Below are 19,033 nucleotides of genomic sequence, written 5' to 3'. Positions count from 1 at the left end.
GTTAAGAGACAAGAATCTGGAGGGTGAATTTTTGCTCTTCCATATTTGTTTTATTTAAAATCAGTTTTTCCTCCCATAGACAGACGACTGGCAATTTATGCTAGCAAATATGCATGAGTCATTCCAGGTAGGCAACCAAATAGTATGGTGTGTGTGGTGTGTGTGTATATACAGTATATATGTATATATATATATATATATATATATATATATATTCTTACACTTCATTTGAGACAATGCAGAATCTGTCCAACCAGCAAGGAAGCCACAGTGTCAACAGCCTAAAATGCAAAGAATTCTCTGGTTCCCAGTGACAGCTGCTGTAACATTAATGAGAAGGCCCAGGGGCTGGGATGGCTAGATAGAGAGGCACTCAGCAACATCTGTGAGGGCTAGATGGTTGAGTTGGTTAGATAGAACCAAGCTTTAATACCCATTGACAAGTACCAGAGCCAAATGGGATGGGGGACAGACTGGTCTTCTGCTACACATACTGGCTAACCAGGGTAAGGGGCGGGCCTGGTGGGGGTTATTGTGGGTCTCCCCGACTAGGCTGCAGCTCCCACTGGTTGATGTAAGGGCCAAACCAGACTGGACTGCAACACCCATCGGTTCCAGTGCAACTCGGGACCGAAAACAGAACCAACCCAGCAATAGCAACCACCAGCTGATCGGGGTGATGGACTGTGCCGGACCCTGTGCTTGCTAGAACATACAAGAAACTAATCTGGGAATACCTCAAAGTATCTTTGGAGATCTCCCCAATCGAACTGCTGGACTCAGAACTCTAACCAAGAAAAGACAGAAGACAGAATAGGACAATCATTCATCTCAGCTATATGTTGGCAGCAAAATATGGGGCAAAAGGAGACTTTATGATGGACCATATCAATCAGTGGACGACCTCATCGAGCGAAACTGGCAGCGATTCATAACTGGAGAACTATTAACACCACTTGAGCACATATCTCAGAGCATGCCCCACATCCGGGACTTGGGGTGGGCGGGGAACCGGGTGGGGCTTCTCCCTCAATATCCCCCTTTACCTCAGATACATGATGGAAACAATATGGACATAACCGCATTACCCACTTCCCTATCCCCCTGAACCTTTTTTTTTCTTTTTTTTTTTCTTCTTTTTCCTTTAACTGTAATTAACTATGTAAAGATTGTCAACAACAATACAATAAAATAGATAAAAAAAAATGAGAAGGCCATTTGCACATGACATGTCAAACAAAACTGAGAATAAAGAGGATTTGTGTGGGTGATAGGAGTTAAAATTGTGGTCCTTTAACTTTACAATCCTCAGACCATATTCATAAGGCCAAAGATCTTGTATGATCATCTTTCACATCTGCTGCTAGTTAAAAACCAGAAAAAAAGTCTTGGACTTAAAGATACCAGTAATTAATTACTATGTGTCAAACACTGTTCCAGACTCTTTAAATTGTTATAACAAAATTCTGAGGTGTTTTATCCCCAAATTACTAATGAGAAAATGAGAGAAAAATTAATTTTCTAAAGGTCAAATAGTCGGTAGGTGATAAGAACCCAAGTAAAAACCTATGTAGATACGCCTGATTCTAAAGGCTGCTCCTTTTCCTCCCTACTAGCTTCAAGAAATCACTATTTTAACATATGTTTAAACGTTCAAAACATTCTTACTTTTACATGGAAAAAGATTTTTTCAGAGAAATATGTCCAGATATATTAATTTTATTTTAAGAGGAGGAAAAACCTCTATGGAAAAGACATATATATATGTATATGTGTATATATATATATTAGTGCCTAGGAAAGAAAGCATGTCAGAGACAGAATGAATGTGTCTATTTTAGACATTTGGGAAGGAGTGAGAAAGGCCGTCTCGAAAAATGCAAGAGAAATGTGGGTAGAAGCCACAAAGCAAGTATACAAATGTTAAAGCAGGAAGACTCATCACTGCTGTGTGTTGAAAACGGAATCACAGATAGGTGATATCATCCAGGCTCATGTCGTAAAAGGGTATGAGAACTTGGGACAACTGCTAACTCAGCCAACAGCTGTGAGATGGGAGTAGCTTGTGAAACAGTTACTTTGCTGTCCACTTTTTCTTCTCGTAAAATAAGGAGAGTAACTGCTCACAGGTGCTCTATCTTGCCAATTAGAACTTGTATAACTATGAGGGTATTAGTTTAAACCAGGGGCATAAATTCAACTGCCTAAAGGAACTGGGCTGATAACATTAAAAGCACACTGAGAATAAATTACCAGGAGTTGCAAGGACTGCAGCCAAAAAGAATGAGTTTACCTCATTGAAATGGCACAGCTGCTATTTTGCTCTAGATAATTATTGCAATGAGAAACTGCAGGCCTTGTGTTGCCAGTTTCTGAGTTTCCAGAATATCTTGGTATATAGCGGATTTTCTATTTAGAAAAAAAAAAATCCAAACTGATTGGATTTTTTATTAAAAAAAAAAATCTCTTGCTAATTAAATCCTGGGAAATAGTTTGTAGTTTAACACAAACCATGTCCATTGGGCCTATGAGCTGCCAGTCTGTGATCTCCAACAGTGTAAATCAGACTTAGACTACGCACCTGAGCAGAAATTGATTCTTTATAAAGCCCTTGCAAATCCGTTGTTTTATTGGCTCTTCATGACTTCTCTGAAAGGTAAGCAGCGCTATTCTTATTTTACAGATGAGGAACTTAAAGTCCTGAAAGATGTCTGTGTAAATACTGAGTACTTTATTCTTCAAAAGTTCTTCGTATTACTGTAACCTCCCCCCTCCCAAATTCAGAGTGCTGGGTACATTCTTTTCTCTGTAAGGAACATTTTCTCACAAACTGAATTTACCTTAGATCCTCACGATCATTCTGGCAGTTTCCAAGGAAGTTTTCAAATTGGCAACAAAAAATATGGTCAGTATCTCCAGCAGAAATTTTTCATTGAACTCAAAGGCACAGGGAAATTGTTCCATTACTTGTCAAATACAATCTAGAAACTGAGTGAAGACAGGGGACACTTTAGAGTCTCCATCCAGGTGACGATACCTGGGAAATGAAATAAAGGTAAAGAAAGACACAGGTTAGCATCAGGGATTGTATTATTTGGAATATGCTACAAGGTCATCTTCTGTCTCTCTTAGCATTGGCAAGGAAACATCTCATTCCAAAATGTCAGCCAGAATCTTAAAGCCAGTGAATCCCAATTCCATTACCATTGGTATCCTTATCATCCACACTGCAAAATTTTGGTTGAGTATATTTTCTCCCCTTTGTTAAAAAATTTATTTATTTATATTGTAAAGGCAGATTTTACAGAGAAAAGGAGAGAGCTGAGAGAATCTGAAGCCAGGAGCCAGGAGCTTCTTCCCTGTCTCCTATGTGGATACAGTGTTCCAAGGCTTTGGGCCAATCTCCACTGCCTTCCCAGGCCTTTAGGAGTGAGCTGGATGGGAAGTAGAGCAGCCAGGACACGAACCAGCATCCACATATGGGATCCAAGCAGATGCAAGGTGAAAATCCAACTACTAGACCATTATGGGGGGCCCAAGTATATTTTATCTTATAGCTTCTTCCCAACAGAACATTTTGCAATGCTGGAAACATTCTACAGATATGCTGCCCAATATAAAGTCACTAACTTAAAATGCAGCTAGTGTGACACAGGAACTTAATTTTTTAAAATTCATATTTATTTGAATGGCAGAGAGAGAGGAAGTTTCAATTTACTGGCTCACTCTCCAAATGCTTACAAGGGCCTGGAGTTGGCTGGGGCCAAAGCTGGGAAGCCAAAAACGCAGTCCAGGTCCCCCAGCTCAATTATCTGCACCATCACTGTTATAGCTCAGTTTCTGCAGGGGAGGAAACTAAAGTTAGGAGCCAGGGCTAGGAATCAAACCCAGGAACTGTGATGTGGATACAGGCATCTCAACCACTAGGATTTTCAATCTCATTTACTTTTTTTCAAAGATTCATTTGTTTTCTTTCCATGACACAGACATTTAAGTATAAACCGTTACCTTTCTCTCTCCCTGTATTCCCTTCCTATTATTTGTCTACAAGTTATTACAATGACATAGTCATTCATTTCATGTTACAAGCTTAACTTTCTGGTGTATAATTTGGGAGTAAAGACACATGCTGTGTCATTATTTCTCAGGATGTTAATCTCCCCTTTAGAGTTTATCGTTTGTGTGTGTGTGTGTACTGTATGTATTAGTTGTCACATATCGGAGAGAACATATATTTGTCTTTTTGGGACTGGCTCATTTTACTATGCATAATGGTTTCCTGCTGAGTTTATTTTGTTGTGAACAGTAAATTTTAATTTTTTAATGGCTGAGTAATAGTCCATGGAGTATGTGGAGCAAATTTCCTATCTATTTATCTATTGATGGGCATGTAGGTTGGTTCCATAGCTTAGCTATTATAAATTGCACTGCTATAAACATGGGGCTGTAGGTACCTTTCTTATCTGCAGATTTCATTTTGTTTGGATCTATTTCCAGGAGTTGCATTACTAGGACATATGCTAGATCTATTTCCAGTTGTCTAAATCTCATTTAATTGTAATTAGTTTAAATCTAGATTTAAATAGCCCTATTCAGCTTTTTGTGGACAAAGGGCACATCCATGTTGTTTACTGCAATGCTTTCTTCTGCCAGCATGTGGATTACTCCCCAACATTCTCAGAACAATTTGACTCTGAAGTATTTATGCATTTATCTTTATTTATTTACTTTTTAAAGATTTATTTACTTTTATTGGAAAGGCCGATATACAGAGAGCAGAGAAAGATCTTCTGTCTGCCAATTCACTACGCGAGTGGCCACAACGCTTGGAGCTAAGCTAAGGGATTGCATTCCCTCTAAAATATTAAGTCTCCACATTTAGCTGAAACTTGATTTCCCCTAATCAGTTTTCGTGTATGTATTTGACAGTGTTTATTCTTTACCCTCACGTCTTTTACAACTTTTATTTTTATTTTTATTAATTATTTTGCATTATGTGACAGTATCATAGGCTCTGGGAATCCCCCTACTCCTCCCCACGCCCCTCCCCCCTGGTGGATTCCTCCACCTTGATGCAGTATTACAGTTCAAATTCAATCAAGATTTTTTCCTTGCAAACATATACCAAGCATAGAGTCCAGCTACTTATTGTCCAGATGGGTTGAACAGTTTCTTGGGGAGACCATTTCTGGTCTGAAGTTAGAGCTGGTAGAATATCATCACAGTCAATTAAGAGTCCCAATATAACATCAACAGCAATTTGCAATATTATGGAATTGACATGGTTTTGAGTAACCAGTATGTTAAAAAAAAAAAGCAAAATTATACTTCAACACAACAAATGGCTAAATACTAAAATGAAATAGACACAAGACAGCTGAATGGTACCTTATAGCCATTTTAAGGTATATAACAGTCGGTCCTGTATATAAACTAAAATTGAAATGTCAATGAGCTAATCATAGGTTGTGGTTAGGACTTGCTCTTTTACAACTTTTAAGCTACCTTTTTAAACCTCTACTATATTTCACATCTTTCTTCACATCACTGTCTACAGTTCAGTGAAAAATATCAAGACCTCTGACACGTGCCAATGTAGTTGTTTCTCTTCCTGTCTTTCCATCCAGTTTCCATGAAGAGGAATTATTGGTTATAGCTCAAGATAATTTTTTAATGCTAGGAGTTTTCACCTTTCCTACCTCCTCAAAAATCTTGCTCTAGGAAAGAGTATAATGTCTATAACCTTATCTCCCCTTATCTTCTTTAAGGTTTCTCTCCTCTCAGTGTAAAAAAACTGTTAAAATTATTCCTGTCTTGAATCTACTTTCTCGAATCCATAACCTAGTGGTGTCTCTCCCTCCCCCCCCCCTTCCGATAGGCATCCCACCTCCCAGCTTTGTCTCCCGAGGTGCTTTAGCCTTCCCTCTCCTTTCCCTGCTCACCTGGCCCCTTCGCAAATAAATTTATCTGTCTGCAACAGAAAAAAAAAATCCGTTACCTATGTGAACATCATCCTCTTCTACCCTTTTCAGAACCAAGATTCTTACATGCTTCCATGTTTATATTCCACCTCCTCCTCTCGAGTTCACACTTCCAGTTCACTGCCACTTGGCTTCTGCTCCTGTCATTTTCCTCAACTAGTTACTACTATAGATCATCAAAACCTTCACATAGCTAAAGTTGATTTTGTAGGTTATTTTGAAGCACGGGACATAATTTGAAATGTTTCTCTCTTACTTTTTGCTTTGCTCACCTTAAATTTAATTTTACCTCACTAGTGACTCTCTCGTAGTCATCTTTATGGACTTCTTTCTTCACTAGAATTTCAGCTACCAGATTATCCATGGCTCTGTCCAGTCCCTGAGCTCCTCACCTGTATATTACTTTTGATTCTATCGTATCCAAATCCATGGCTTAAGTTGCTTCACATATGCAGATAACTCCCAGACCCCTAAATACTTCTGTCTACTCCAAAACTGGTGAGCTCCAGATAAGTACTGAATCCTTACTGGATATCTCCTTTTACAGATGCCCCAGGACAGAGAAGTCCCAAATTGAAACCATCCTTTTCCTTCAAACCTATCCTCTATCACCCTATATTCTGCATCTCATAAACTCAGCTACTTAAGGTAGACATTCTCTGTTCCCTAGTTCAGTTAGCTCTATTTCCTGAATATCTTTGTATTTGATATACTGCCCCCTTTCTCAGGACCTCAACTATTCTAATAGTGTTCTACTTTGCCCCCTTGCTTCTAATGACAATCTTCCACACTGCTGCCAGTAGGATATTTCTAAAATATACGTCTGATCACCATACACTGCTCTGCTCAAATTCCTCCAGTGTTTTTTTTTAAATGATCTCTGCTAAAATTTTTTTCTTAAAAAGCATGTTCACCTTCCCATTTGCCTGGGTTGTCGTTTGTCTTTTTGTCAAAGATTATTTGGCTGTATCTGTGTGGGTTTCCTTCTGGTGTTTCTATTCTGCTCCATTGATCTTCCTCTCTATCTTTGTGCCAGTACCACGCTGTTTTGAGAACCACTGCCCTATAGTATGTCCAGAGGTCCGGAACTGTGATTCCCCCTGCTAACTTCCTGTTCTTCAGGATAGTTCTAGCTATCCGTGGTTTTTTGTGCTTCCAGATGAACCTTTGGATCATTGTTTCCAGTTCCATGAAGAATGTTTTGGGCAATTTGATTGGGATTGCGTTGAATGTATATATTGCTTTTGGCAGTATAGACATTTTAATGATATTGATTTTACCTATCCAGGAGCATGGGATGTTACTCCATCTTTTGAGGTCTTGTTCAATTTCTTTTCTAAGCAGTTTGTAGTTTTCTTCAAATAAGTCTTCTACATTTTTGGTTAGATTTATTCCCAGATATTTCATACTTTTCTCTGTTATTTTGAATGGTATCTTGCTGGTTAAGTCTTTTTCCATCTTGGGGCTGTTCGCATACACTATGGCTGTTGATTTTTGTTCATTAATTTTGTACCCTGCCACTCTACCAAACTCTCTTACAAGTTCTAGCAGTCTCTGTATTGAGTCTCTTGGCTCTTCTACATAAAGAATCATATCATCTGCGTATAGTGAGAGCTTGACTTCTTCGTTTCCCATTTGGGTTCCTCTGATTTCTTTTTCTTGTCTTATGGCCTCAGCGAGTACCTCTAGGACTATGTTGAATAGTAGTGGAGAAAGTGGACATCCCTATCTTGTTCCAGATCTCAGTGGGAAGGGTTCCAGCTTTTCTCCATTCAGTATGATGCTGGCGTTGGGTTTTTCATATATGGCTTTAATTATGTTGTGGATTTTCAATAAATGCTGTTGGGACAACTGGTTGATAGCCTGCAGAAACAAAAAAATAGATCCACATCTCTCACCATACACTAAGATCAGATCTAAATGGATAACAGATCTAAACCTACATCCAGAAACCTTCAAACTTTTGGAAGAAAATGTTGGAAACACACTGGAACACTTAGGGGTAGGCCCTCACTTCCTAAAAAAGACTCCAAATGCAGTAGAAATCAAGACCAAAATAAACAATTGGGACCTCATCAAACTAAGAAGCTTCTGTACAGCTAGAGAAACAATCAACAAAGTAAAAAGGCAACCCACAGAATGGGAGAAGATCTTCGCACACGACATAGGTGATAGAGGGCTAATATCCAGAATATACAAAGAGCTACAAAACAACCAAAATGTCAAAACAAGCAACCCACTCAAGAAATGGGCACGGGAAATGGGCAGACACTTCACAAAGGAACAAACCCAAATGGCAAATAAACATATGAAAAAATGCTCAAGTTCCCTGGCAATAAGGGAAATCCAAATTAAAACATCAATGAGGTACCACCTAACGCCAGTAAGACTGGCCCACATGAATAAAAGCACCAACGACACTTGTTGGCGAGGTTGTGGGGAAAAGGGAACCCTACTCCTCTGCTGGTGGGGCTGCAGGCTGGTACAGCCTTTATGGAAATCAGTATGGAGAATATTCAAACAACTCAAATTCAACATACCGTATGATCCAGCAATAGCACTCCTAGGAATATATCCAGAACACTTGTTTTATGAGAAACCAACATGCACTCCTATGCTCATAGCAGCACAATCAGTAATTGCAAAGACATGGAAACAACCAAAATGCCCATCAACAGAGGATTGGATAAGAAAGCTATGGTTCATCTACTCCATGGAATACTACTCAGCTATTAAAAAAAACAAAATGCAGTTCTTTGTGGCCAAATGGGCCAAACTGGAAACCATAATGCTAAGGGAAATGAGCCAATCCCAAAAGGTTAAATACCACATGTTTGCCTTAATTTAAGATGATATGATGTTATGTATAACATGTTATGTTTTGAATGTTATATGTTGTGTATAAACTAAAATTGAAGTATAGGTGAGGTGGTCACAGAAGGTGGCTGGGAACCCGCATTTACTTTTAACATATTGGTTACTCATTACTATGTCAATTAATTCCATAATGATGTAAATTTTTGCTGATGGTATGTTGGAGCTTTCAATTGACTGGGATGATACTCTGCTGGCTCTGTCATCAGACCAGAGAGGGTATACCTAAGAAGCCATTGAACTTGACGGGACAATAAGATGCTGGACTCTATGTTTGGTATACGCTTGCAATGGGGAAATCTCAACTGAACTTGAGCTGTGGTTATGCAACAAGGTGGAGGAATCCACCATGGTGGGAGGGTTTGGGGAGGGGTGGGGAGAACCCAAGTATCTATGTAACTGTGTCACATAATACAATGTAATTACTGAAGTTAAATAATAAATAATTAAAAAAAAAAAGCATGTTCACAGCACACTCCACTGATGCCACACAGCAACGTCTTGCTGCTTTTTGTCAGAGCATGTCAAAAAACAAATCCAAGCAAGTTTTAAATGGTTAACAGTATTAAAAATTTCTTTCTCTGAAATTTCTTCAAAGCCAATAATCACCAATCATTTAAATCTCTGTTTCAGAGCAGTACACATTTCAGAAACATAATGAGTACCAAATCCCAAATCACATTCCTTTGAAATGCAGTTAAAACCTATATAACATAGAAAAAAAATGTTTTTCTAGAAAGAACATACTTGGCCTTTTAGAGTAATGTGAATTGAAAAGGTAATTTCCAAATGTAAATGCCATCTAGAAATTTACTTTTTACTAAAAAGAAAGCATGGATCTTCACTAAGGGGTTCCAGTCTGACTACAGTAACACAAGCAATGATGATGTTGCAGCTACAGAACAAACATGAATCCTAACAACGCCAGTGTCTGTCCAGGACAGTGAAGGACTTATGTGAGGTTAGATAATCCAATCAGTTGGTTAATTTGGTACCCAAGTTGTTTTAATACATACCCTTTATATGTATATAAAAACATTCAAATATTTTAACTTGAACAGAAAGGAAAATGTACTCTTGAATAATTTTCTCCCAATAGGTCCCATTTCTTCTATTTTCCCTACGTACACTGTGACTCAAGCAAAAAGAATGTTCTGTAGTTCCTCAGATATCTCAGTGTTTAAAACCTTTATGGTTTCACATATATTAGTTCTGCAATGTGTCTCCTCTACCCAAGTAATTGCTACTCACACTCTGAAGTTCAGTTAAAATGTGACCCATTTAGGAATTACTAAGAATCGGTAAGACTTTTTTCTTTCCTTCTGACATAGCTCTTACCATACTGTACTGTCACTGGTGATTTTCTTAAAAGAAGGGACACAGTCCTATTCAACTCAATCTCCTCAAGACAAGACATATTAGTTGGTCCAGTGTTTGTGGATTAAGGAAGATGAATGGATACACCCAAATGGCTAGCAGGGGACAATCAAATGAAATTAAATAGATGAAACTATGGAAGTCAGTATGGAGGGTGCTAAGAGAACTGAAAATCGACCTGTCGTGTGACCCAGCTACCTCACTTCTGGGAATATATCCAAAGGAAATAAAATACAGATGCATATGAGAAAGGCATCTGTATCTCTACGTTTACAGCAGCACAATCTACAGAGCAAAGACACGGAAACAACACAGATGCCTATCAAAAGAGGAGTGGATAAAGAAACTGGTACATCTATTCCATGTAATACTACTCAACCACTTCAAATAATGAAATTCTACCATTTGCAGCCAAATGTTCCCAACTACAGACCACTATGCTTAGTGAAATAAGTGAATACCAAAAGGACAAATATCATATATTCTCTCTGATACAAGGCAACCTGCTTGTAAAATAAATAGTCCTTTCAATATTGTTTTTGCTATATCTCATGGGCTTTGATATTTTTATTTTCATTTCTTCAAAAAAGCTTTTTTTTCTTATTAATTTGTTCACTGACTCATAGGGCATACAGTAACATTTTTTTTCAAGAAGGTCTTGATTTTTTTTTTTTCTTTTTTTAAGATTTATTCATTTTTATTACAGCCAGATATACACAGAGGAGGAGAGACAGAGAGGAAGATCTTCCATCCGATGATTCACTCCCCAAGTGAGCCGCAATGGCCGGTGCGCCCCGATCCGAAGCCGGGAACCAGGAACCTCTTCCAGGTCTCCCACGCGGGTGCAGGGTCCCAATGCATTGGGCCGTCCTCAACTGCTTTTCCAGGCCACAAGCAGGGAGCTGGATGGGAAGTGGAGCTGCCAGGATCAGAACTGGCATCCATATGGGATCCCGGGGCTTTCAAGGCGAGGACTTTAGCCGCTAGGCCACGGCGCCGGGCCCAGAAGGTCTTGATTTTTTCTTGAATTTCTTCAGTGGCACATTAGTCATTCAATAGTATGCTATTTAACTTCATGGCATGGTGAATTTTTCTTCCTGTTGCTGATTTTGTTTTATGGTTTTTCATTTTAGCAGATACATAGTAACTATGTGACAGAGACTATCATATTGAGATGTGAATATACAATGCAGTATGCATCTCAACTTCCAAATCAGAGATAGACTTCCAATGAAACTGTTAACTATATCTTGACAATAGGATGCTGGATTTTCTGCCACTGTCCATACCTACAAAGTCAGGATGTACTTAAATAGCAGAATTCTGGACTATGACTGACTGTGAAAGACTATACTATTGTAATAATATAGGGGAAATCAGTGGCGGGGAGGGAATTTGGGGAGGAGCTAAGGGGAATCCCAGAGCCTATGGAACTATATCATACAATCATAAATAAGTAAATAAATACATAAAGGCTAACTAAATTTTCACCAAAAAAGCAATTAAGCAATTAAATGGATGAACATCAGTGAGGGAGAAATAGACAGTTTCTATTACAATATGAATTATAATATCCTTCAATGGTAAAATTCACATTTTATCTGCTTTTAGGACCAGGTTAGTGTCTGATACAGCATTTAACACACTGTTAGTGAGTAAATATTGTTTTGCTAACATAGGCAAAGCCTTGGGCTGCTTAAATATAACCACCCCCCGCCCAAACAGATATCTACAACTGTATTTTTTTCTCACAAAAAAATCTCTAAAAATCAGTTCTTAAATGGTATCTGCTGGAAGTCAACCCCGACTTCCTCATGTGCAGCTAAGTCCTTTTTCTCTGTGGTCTGTGATGCCTTGGGAATTTCCTGAGCTTTTAAACTACTTGATATGATCACATACTCCTTCAAAGCAGAGGTGGGCATCTGGTCAACCTGCAGCCTCATGCCTAGCTTAGTATTTGGAATACATGTTCCCTGATAATACACACACACACACACACACACACACACACACACACACTTACTTTTGCTGCGTTCAATTTACTGTTCCTTCCTACACAAAAGTTCACCAGGTGTCTCATGAACACTCCTTAGCTTCTTCAGTGAAAATGCGGATATTTTTACTTTTCAGAAAACTCTTGGCCCATGGATATCCATTCTTTCTCTATGAAGATCTTCATTTTTACAAAAAAAGAAAAGTTTTGCGTTAGGAAAATCATAAAATGAATTAACCACACACACAGGAATATTAAAAACATCTTACTGAAATAGTTGAAATGATTCCAAACGATAAATAAATAACTCAGATTTCATTTATAGGCCTAAACAGGCTACCTTTAATTTTCAAGAAATTTGAAATCTCTCTGGAGTTATATGCAGTGTCACATTTCTTTCGACTTTTACATGATGTGTGACAAGTCACTCAGCTGTAACTAAATGAAATCCTGATAAACACGATTTTAAATTTAACCTTTGAAAACAGAAACCCAAAGGCAGTATTTGGATTTACACCAAGGACAAAATAATTCATAACCACTTACAAAATTTCCAAAGAAATGGCTATAAACTGCTATTATGAGTTCTCCTTCTTAGAAAGATTAACTAGGGTTGTGGCACTGTAGCCTAGCAGCCAAAGTCCTTGCCTTGCATGTACTGGGATCCCATATGGGTGCCGGTTCTAATCTTGGCAGCCCCGCTTCCCATCCAGCTCCCTGTTTGTGGCCTGGGAAAGCAGTCAAGGACGGCCCAAAGCCTTGGGACCCTGCACCCGCATGGGAGACCCAGAGGAGGCTCCTGGCTTTGGATCAGCTTAGGATTGACTCAGCAACAGCCATTATGGCCACTTGGGGAGTCAATCATTGGATGGAAGATCTTCCTCTCTGTCTCTCCTCCTCTTTGTATATATGACTTTCCAATTAAAAAAAATAAATAGGGCCCGGTAGCGTGGCCTAACAGCTAAAGTCCTCACCATGAACACGCTAGGATCCCATATGAGTGCCGGTTCTAATCCCGGCAGCTCCACTTCCCATCCAGCTCCCTGCTTGTGGCCTGGGAAGGCAGTCGAGGATGACCCAAAGCCTTGGGACCCTGAAACCGCGTCAGAGACCCAGAGGAAGTTCCTGGCTTCTGGCTTCAGATTGGTGCAGCACCGGCCCGTTGCGGCTCACTTGGGGAGTGAATCATCGGATGGAAGATCATCCTCTCTGTCTCTCCTCCTCTCTTGTGTATCTGACTTTGTAATAAAAATAAATCTTTTAAAAAAATTAAATAGGGCCCGGCGGCGTGGCCTAGCGGCTAAAGTCCTCGCCTTGAAAGCCCCAGGATCCCATATGGGCGCCGGTTCTAATCCTGGCAGTTCCACTTCCCATCCAGCTCCCTGCTTGTGGCCTGGGAAAGCAGTTGAGGACGGCCCAATGCATTGGGACCCTGCACCCGTGTGGGAGACCCGGAAGAGGTTCCAGGTTCCCGGCTTCGGATCGGGGCGCATTGGCCCGTTGCAGCTCACTTGGGGAGTGAATCATCGGATGGAAGATCTTCCTCTCTGTCTCTCCTCCTCCTCTGTGTATATCTGGCTGTAATAAAAAATGAATAAATCTTTAAAAAAAAAAGAGGGATTTCTTTAATTAAAAAAAATTAAATAAATCTTAAAAGAAAGAAAGATTAACAAGCCTTGGATGCTATACCAGAAAACACTCATGCATCTGACATTCAAACAGATGAGCTGTTAAAGATGATGAACTCATCACACAGTGTATGGAACAATTATTCATTCAACATTACAAACTTTTTGAATCTTTCCTACTCTTTGTAGCAGCCTATTACATGCAATATACCTTATTATAAGTAAGAATGTATACTGAATATACAACAAAGAATATATTTCAATGAGGCCACATAGGCCTCATTTAATGTAAAATAAGCTCAAATGAAAAAGAGATACTTGTATATTTAAGCATTATTGTTACTCTAAAAAGGTTGATTGAAAATTGTCTTTGATTCACAATCTCGCACTCACATAAAGGTATAATTGCTTGGTTTCTTACCACTCTTTAAATGTCCTATAAAATGGATCTAAGAGGATGCTGGCCACTGAGCAGACTTGTGTGATGCGGTCATATCCATCAGTACAATGGATTAAAACACTGGCCTTTTCCACTTTCACTGCCTAAGAAGACAAGAAGTAAAAATAAACAAAAAAGCATAATCCACCTTTGCATACAATGCTGGGCTTATTAATAAGCAGGAGTGCAAATGCTACGCCTTTAGCGCAGAGAATCTGGTCTTACTGGGCTACATCAATATCTTTTCATAACACTGGCATCTTCCATGAGGAATGAAAAAGAGAACAATGGAATGTGAGAGAAGAAAGAGATGAAAAGTAATGTGAATGATTGCCCCATGATGTACAGTAAAGAAGAAACAAGCAGAGCTTTAAGTTTATAACACTTAAGAATACAAGGATCAATTTTCACAGGAAAGCATGAGAAGGAAGAATTCATGCTCAAAAACACAAGAAAGTTCCACATCCCAGTTACACATGTGACAATAATTTCCAGTAGTAATTTATTCTTGCTAGCACAAAGCCTTAGTGCTTAGCTGGGTAAGATGGAGGGACTGACTTACTTTGGCTGTGCTCTATATAATCAAAATGATGTGATGACCTGGGCAGTTTTTCAACCTGGGCAACTTTAGCAATTGTGAATACTGATAGTCACTTAGTAATTTCAAAACTTTATTCTATACCAGTGCCAGGTATGTGCTGAGCATTAGAGATACAAAAATGAGACTCAGTTTTTGCCTTTGGAGAGCACCCAAACTAAGTGAGGGAAATAAGATAAATAATCACTACAGAAACACTTACCATGGAAAAATTATGCAGAAAACTGCAACAGAGTCAAATAAAGTATCCATATCCATTCACAATAGCCACAGGTCCTTAAGTCTTTTAAAAAACTTTTGAAATTATTCTTTGATACAGAGATCCTTAAGCCTTAAAGGAGAGTTAAGAGTGCTTCAGGTGAAGAACAACATTATTTTATCCATTCACTCATCCAAACACCTAAGCAGTAATTACCACGTGACTTCAGAAGATAATAATCATATAAATTGGCCATGCAAAGGAAATAAACAACTAAAATGAATAATTGTAAACTACTTATCAATAAAATAAAAGTCTATATCAGGTACAAGAAAAGCACAAAAGATAACCAAAGTGGAGACAATTAAGTGGATCATAGTAGGTGAGTAGACACTTGCCAGATGGCCCAGGAAAATACACATTCTGAACAAGGAGAACAACATGATAGTAGGTGCACAGATAAGGAGGCAAGGCATAGATAAAGAGTTCTTAAGCTTGGTAATGGTTGAGGCTAGAAAAAGTGTAAGGGGATTGAGCAGGCGGAGAGAGAATTGGAGAGAGACAGACAGAGGTTTACGTGTATTAGCTGCACAAGCTAGCTATTCCAGGAGACAAAGATCAGATCAAAGAGGAAAAAGTTTTAGCTTGTGTATTACAATCTTATGTATTACAGTGAGGTGCAGGGTAAAAAAGAGTAAGAAGCACTAACAGGGAAGGCCAACTACTTGCAAAAAGGCTCTCATCATCACGGAGGTGATGAAGCAGAGAAAAACATGATCAAATGTGCATTTTTCAAAGATCACTGTGGTGGCTAATAAGGAAAATGGATTTGTAGGACCTGTGTTTGGATACACAAAGACCAGTCCTGAAAGGCCCTGGGGGAATGAAGCAGTGTGGTAGCAGCAGGACTTACAGGGAGGAAGAGAAAGAGTAAGCAATAAAAACCTCGGGGCTGATATCATGGCATAGTAGTTGAAAGTGATCCACTTGTGACACTGGCATCCCCTATCAGAGTACAAGCTCAAGTCCCAGTTCTGCTCCTTTTCTGATCCAGCTCCCTTCTGATATGCCTGGGGAAAAAAAAGTAGATGCTGGTCCAAGTTCTTGTGACACTGCCACCTAAGAAGACCCAGATGGATTTCCTGGTGGACCCAGATAAAGTTCCTGGTTCCTAGCTTTGGCCAGCTGTTGTTGCCATTGGGAAAGTAAACTCGTGGATGAATGATTTTCTCTCTCTTTCTCTCTAATATTTTTTATAAAAAAGAAAATTTAATAGGACCAAATGAGAGAATGGATATAAGATGAAAAAGGATGACTTGAGATGACTCGGAAATGTGTGGTTTATTAGATAAGAAAGTAATGCTAGTCTGGATAATAAACACAGAAACAGCAAATTTTAGGTAATAGGGCATGGTCATGGTGAATCTGAGGCAGTTGAGGGACCTTCAATGCAGACAACTGACGATGTGGTGCGGAATCTAAAAGGAAGGATTTGAGCCAGAGTATGGATTTTGGTACTCTGAAAAGAGATGGTAGTAGAAAAAGCATAGCTGAGGATGTCTAGGCAGAGAACAAAAGTGGGAAGCAAACTTGAAAAAGCAGTGACCAATAAAGAGAACGCAGAGGAAGGGTACTACTACAACAGTCAACTTACAAAGAAGCAGCTCTAATGCTACAAAGCAAGTCAGGAGGCAGCAGCTAGATTAAATCCAGGATCACAAGAAGGACTCAGAGTGAAAGAGGTTAACAGTGCCAATGGAGCAGAGGGCAAAAGGGAAGGAAGATTAAAAAGTGCTTCTTAGGTTGGACAAGCCAGAGGTCAGTAGTAATCACAGCAAGAACAACAGTAATGGTATGGATGTGTATTACAGTGAGGTGCAGGGAAAAGAGAGGTGAGGAAGTGCTAACAGGGAAGGCCAATTACTTGTAAAGCTCCAATCAAGAGGAAAGAGGGCAATAACTGTAGAAGGATAAGGACAAACATGTTTTTCTTAAGAAACGAGAAATGAATATATTTTAGAGGTAAGGAGAAATCAAAATGAATGGGATGAAAATATAGAAGGAAAAATGTTTCCTTAAAGTAGTAACAACAGCAGGGTACTGTAGATTGAGTACCACTTACAATGGCAAAATCCCATACTGGGGTGCAAGTCTGGGTCCCAGCTACTGTGCTTATAATCTAGTTCTCTCTCTCTCTCTCTCTCCCTCTCTCTCTCTCTTTCTCTGTGTGTTGAATAGCAAGTGGAAGATTTCTCCCCAACTGTGTGTATGTAGGGGTGTGTGTGTGCATGACAAGTAACAGGTGGAAGATCTCTCCCCAACCGTATATGTGTATGTGTGTGTACATACCACACTACTAACCTTGGTCACTCTTTTTTATTTTTAAAAATTCATTTATTTTTAATTGGAAAGGCAAATTTACAGATAGAGAGGCAAAGAGAAAGATTTTCCATCTGCTGGTTCACTCCCCAAAGTGGCTACAATGGCTGGAGCTGATCTGACCTGATGCCAGGAGCCCAGAGCCTCTTCTGGGCTTCCCACGCGGGCGCAGTCTCCCAAGGCTTTGGGCCATCTTCCACTGCTTTCTCAGGCCACCAGCAGGAAGTTGGAAGGGAAGTAGGGTAGCTGGGACACGAACCTGCGAGGATTTAGCCACTGAGCATTTGCACCGAGTGCCACTCTCTCCTTAAAATAATTTTCTTTTTAAAAGAAGAGGGGTTGGAATTTAGGATACAGGTAGAGGGTGCAGCTTTACACAAAACATGGGGTACCACATCCTTTGAGATAACAATGGAGACATGAAAAAAGTTGGTAAGGATAATAGTGGAAAGATATGATTTCATTTCATGCTTTCAATGAAAGAGATGCCTGAACATATCCTTATAGAGAGAGGAGTAACAGAGGTATGACCAGCTCAAAAGCAGGGTACAAATTAGGAGTAACTGATAGAACAAGACTGGGATCCAATGAAACACACGTAAAATAACTGCTAAGTAGCTCCAAAACTACAGAACTTCAGCTAAAATCACAGACCATAAACCTGTGATAATACCAATTGATGTGTCTATGTGATTTAGTTCTTTGCAACGTTGTTTATTAGAGTTAGAACAGAGAATGACTGGTTAACAAGGCACCTAGAGTGAATAAACAAGCTAGAATGCATGAGGTACTATGCCTCTAGGTTTTAATAAACAAGGAAGGTAGAAGAAAGTGGAAGGAGAGTTACAAGTGTACAGGTCTCCATGATAGAGCAGAATCATGGTAGCAAGAATAAGATCGCGAGAAACAAAGTAGAAAAACTCGCAGAACTCTGTTAGGCTGTTCAATTCTCCTGCAAGGAGGGGAAGAAATCAGGACACAGAGGAAGATAATTAGCCAATTCCTAAAGTCATTAATGAAGAAGGGAGATAAGTAAGAGACATATATGGTGGTATAGTTAAATGAATAGATTCAAAGGAGGAGGAGTTTTGTAAAGATTAATGGGAATATTGAACCTGCTCTAGGCCCTGTGGTTGACAGGCATGAAAGAATGAATAACCATTATTCTAGGGGTGCACGAAAGTGATATTCCTGTAAGGGTTGCTAGACTGCAATGTAAGAAAGAAGTTACAAACATTTGAACAGTTTTTCAGGTGTGAAGTTTTAAAATTCTTAACCAGACACCTCAGGTAGTATCAGATTGGCAACCATATTCTTTCTCAGGGCTCTAAATGCAGTGAAAAGTCATGGGCAAGAAGGTAAAAAGGATGCATGATTTCATGAATGATTAAAGACAGATTAAAACATGATATAAAATTGATCACCTAGCTTAACAGTTATGCGTGCTCCCCACATCAGAATCCGTGGATTCAATATTCACCCCTGGCTTCTGATCCCAGCTCCCTGCTAAAATGTACACCTAGGGAGGCAGCAGTCAAGGCTCAAGTGATTTGGCTGCTACCACC

The 19,033-nt window shown here is 39.3% G+C and overlaps 1 protein-coding gene across 1 annotated transcript in view; it reads right to left on the bottom strand.

Annotated features, from left to right (window-relative positions):
- Window positions 1-19,033, bottom strand: part of MTMR8 (myotubularin related protein 8) — a 92,350-nt gene that overhangs the window by 23,808 nt on the left and 49,509 nt on the right. Inside the window, 3 exon segments of the mRNA XM_058658791.1 lie at window positions 2,841-2,910; window positions 2,913-3,037; window positions 14,275-14,396. Of these exon segments, the coding sequence (XP_058514774.1) occupies window positions 2,841-2,910; window positions 2,913-3,037; window positions 14,275-14,396 (317 nt within the window).

Source organism: Ochotona princeps, chromosome X, assembly GCF_030435755.1.
Source record: "Ochotona princeps isolate mOchPri1 chromosome X, mOchPri1.hap1, whole genome shotgun sequence".
Lineage (NCBI taxonomy): Eukaryota > Metazoa > Chordata > Mammalia > Lagomorpha > Ochotonidae > Ochotona > Ochotona princeps.
The sequence above is the reverse complement of the archived record's forward strand: the minus strand, read 5'-3'. Positions and strand labels throughout refer to the sequence as shown.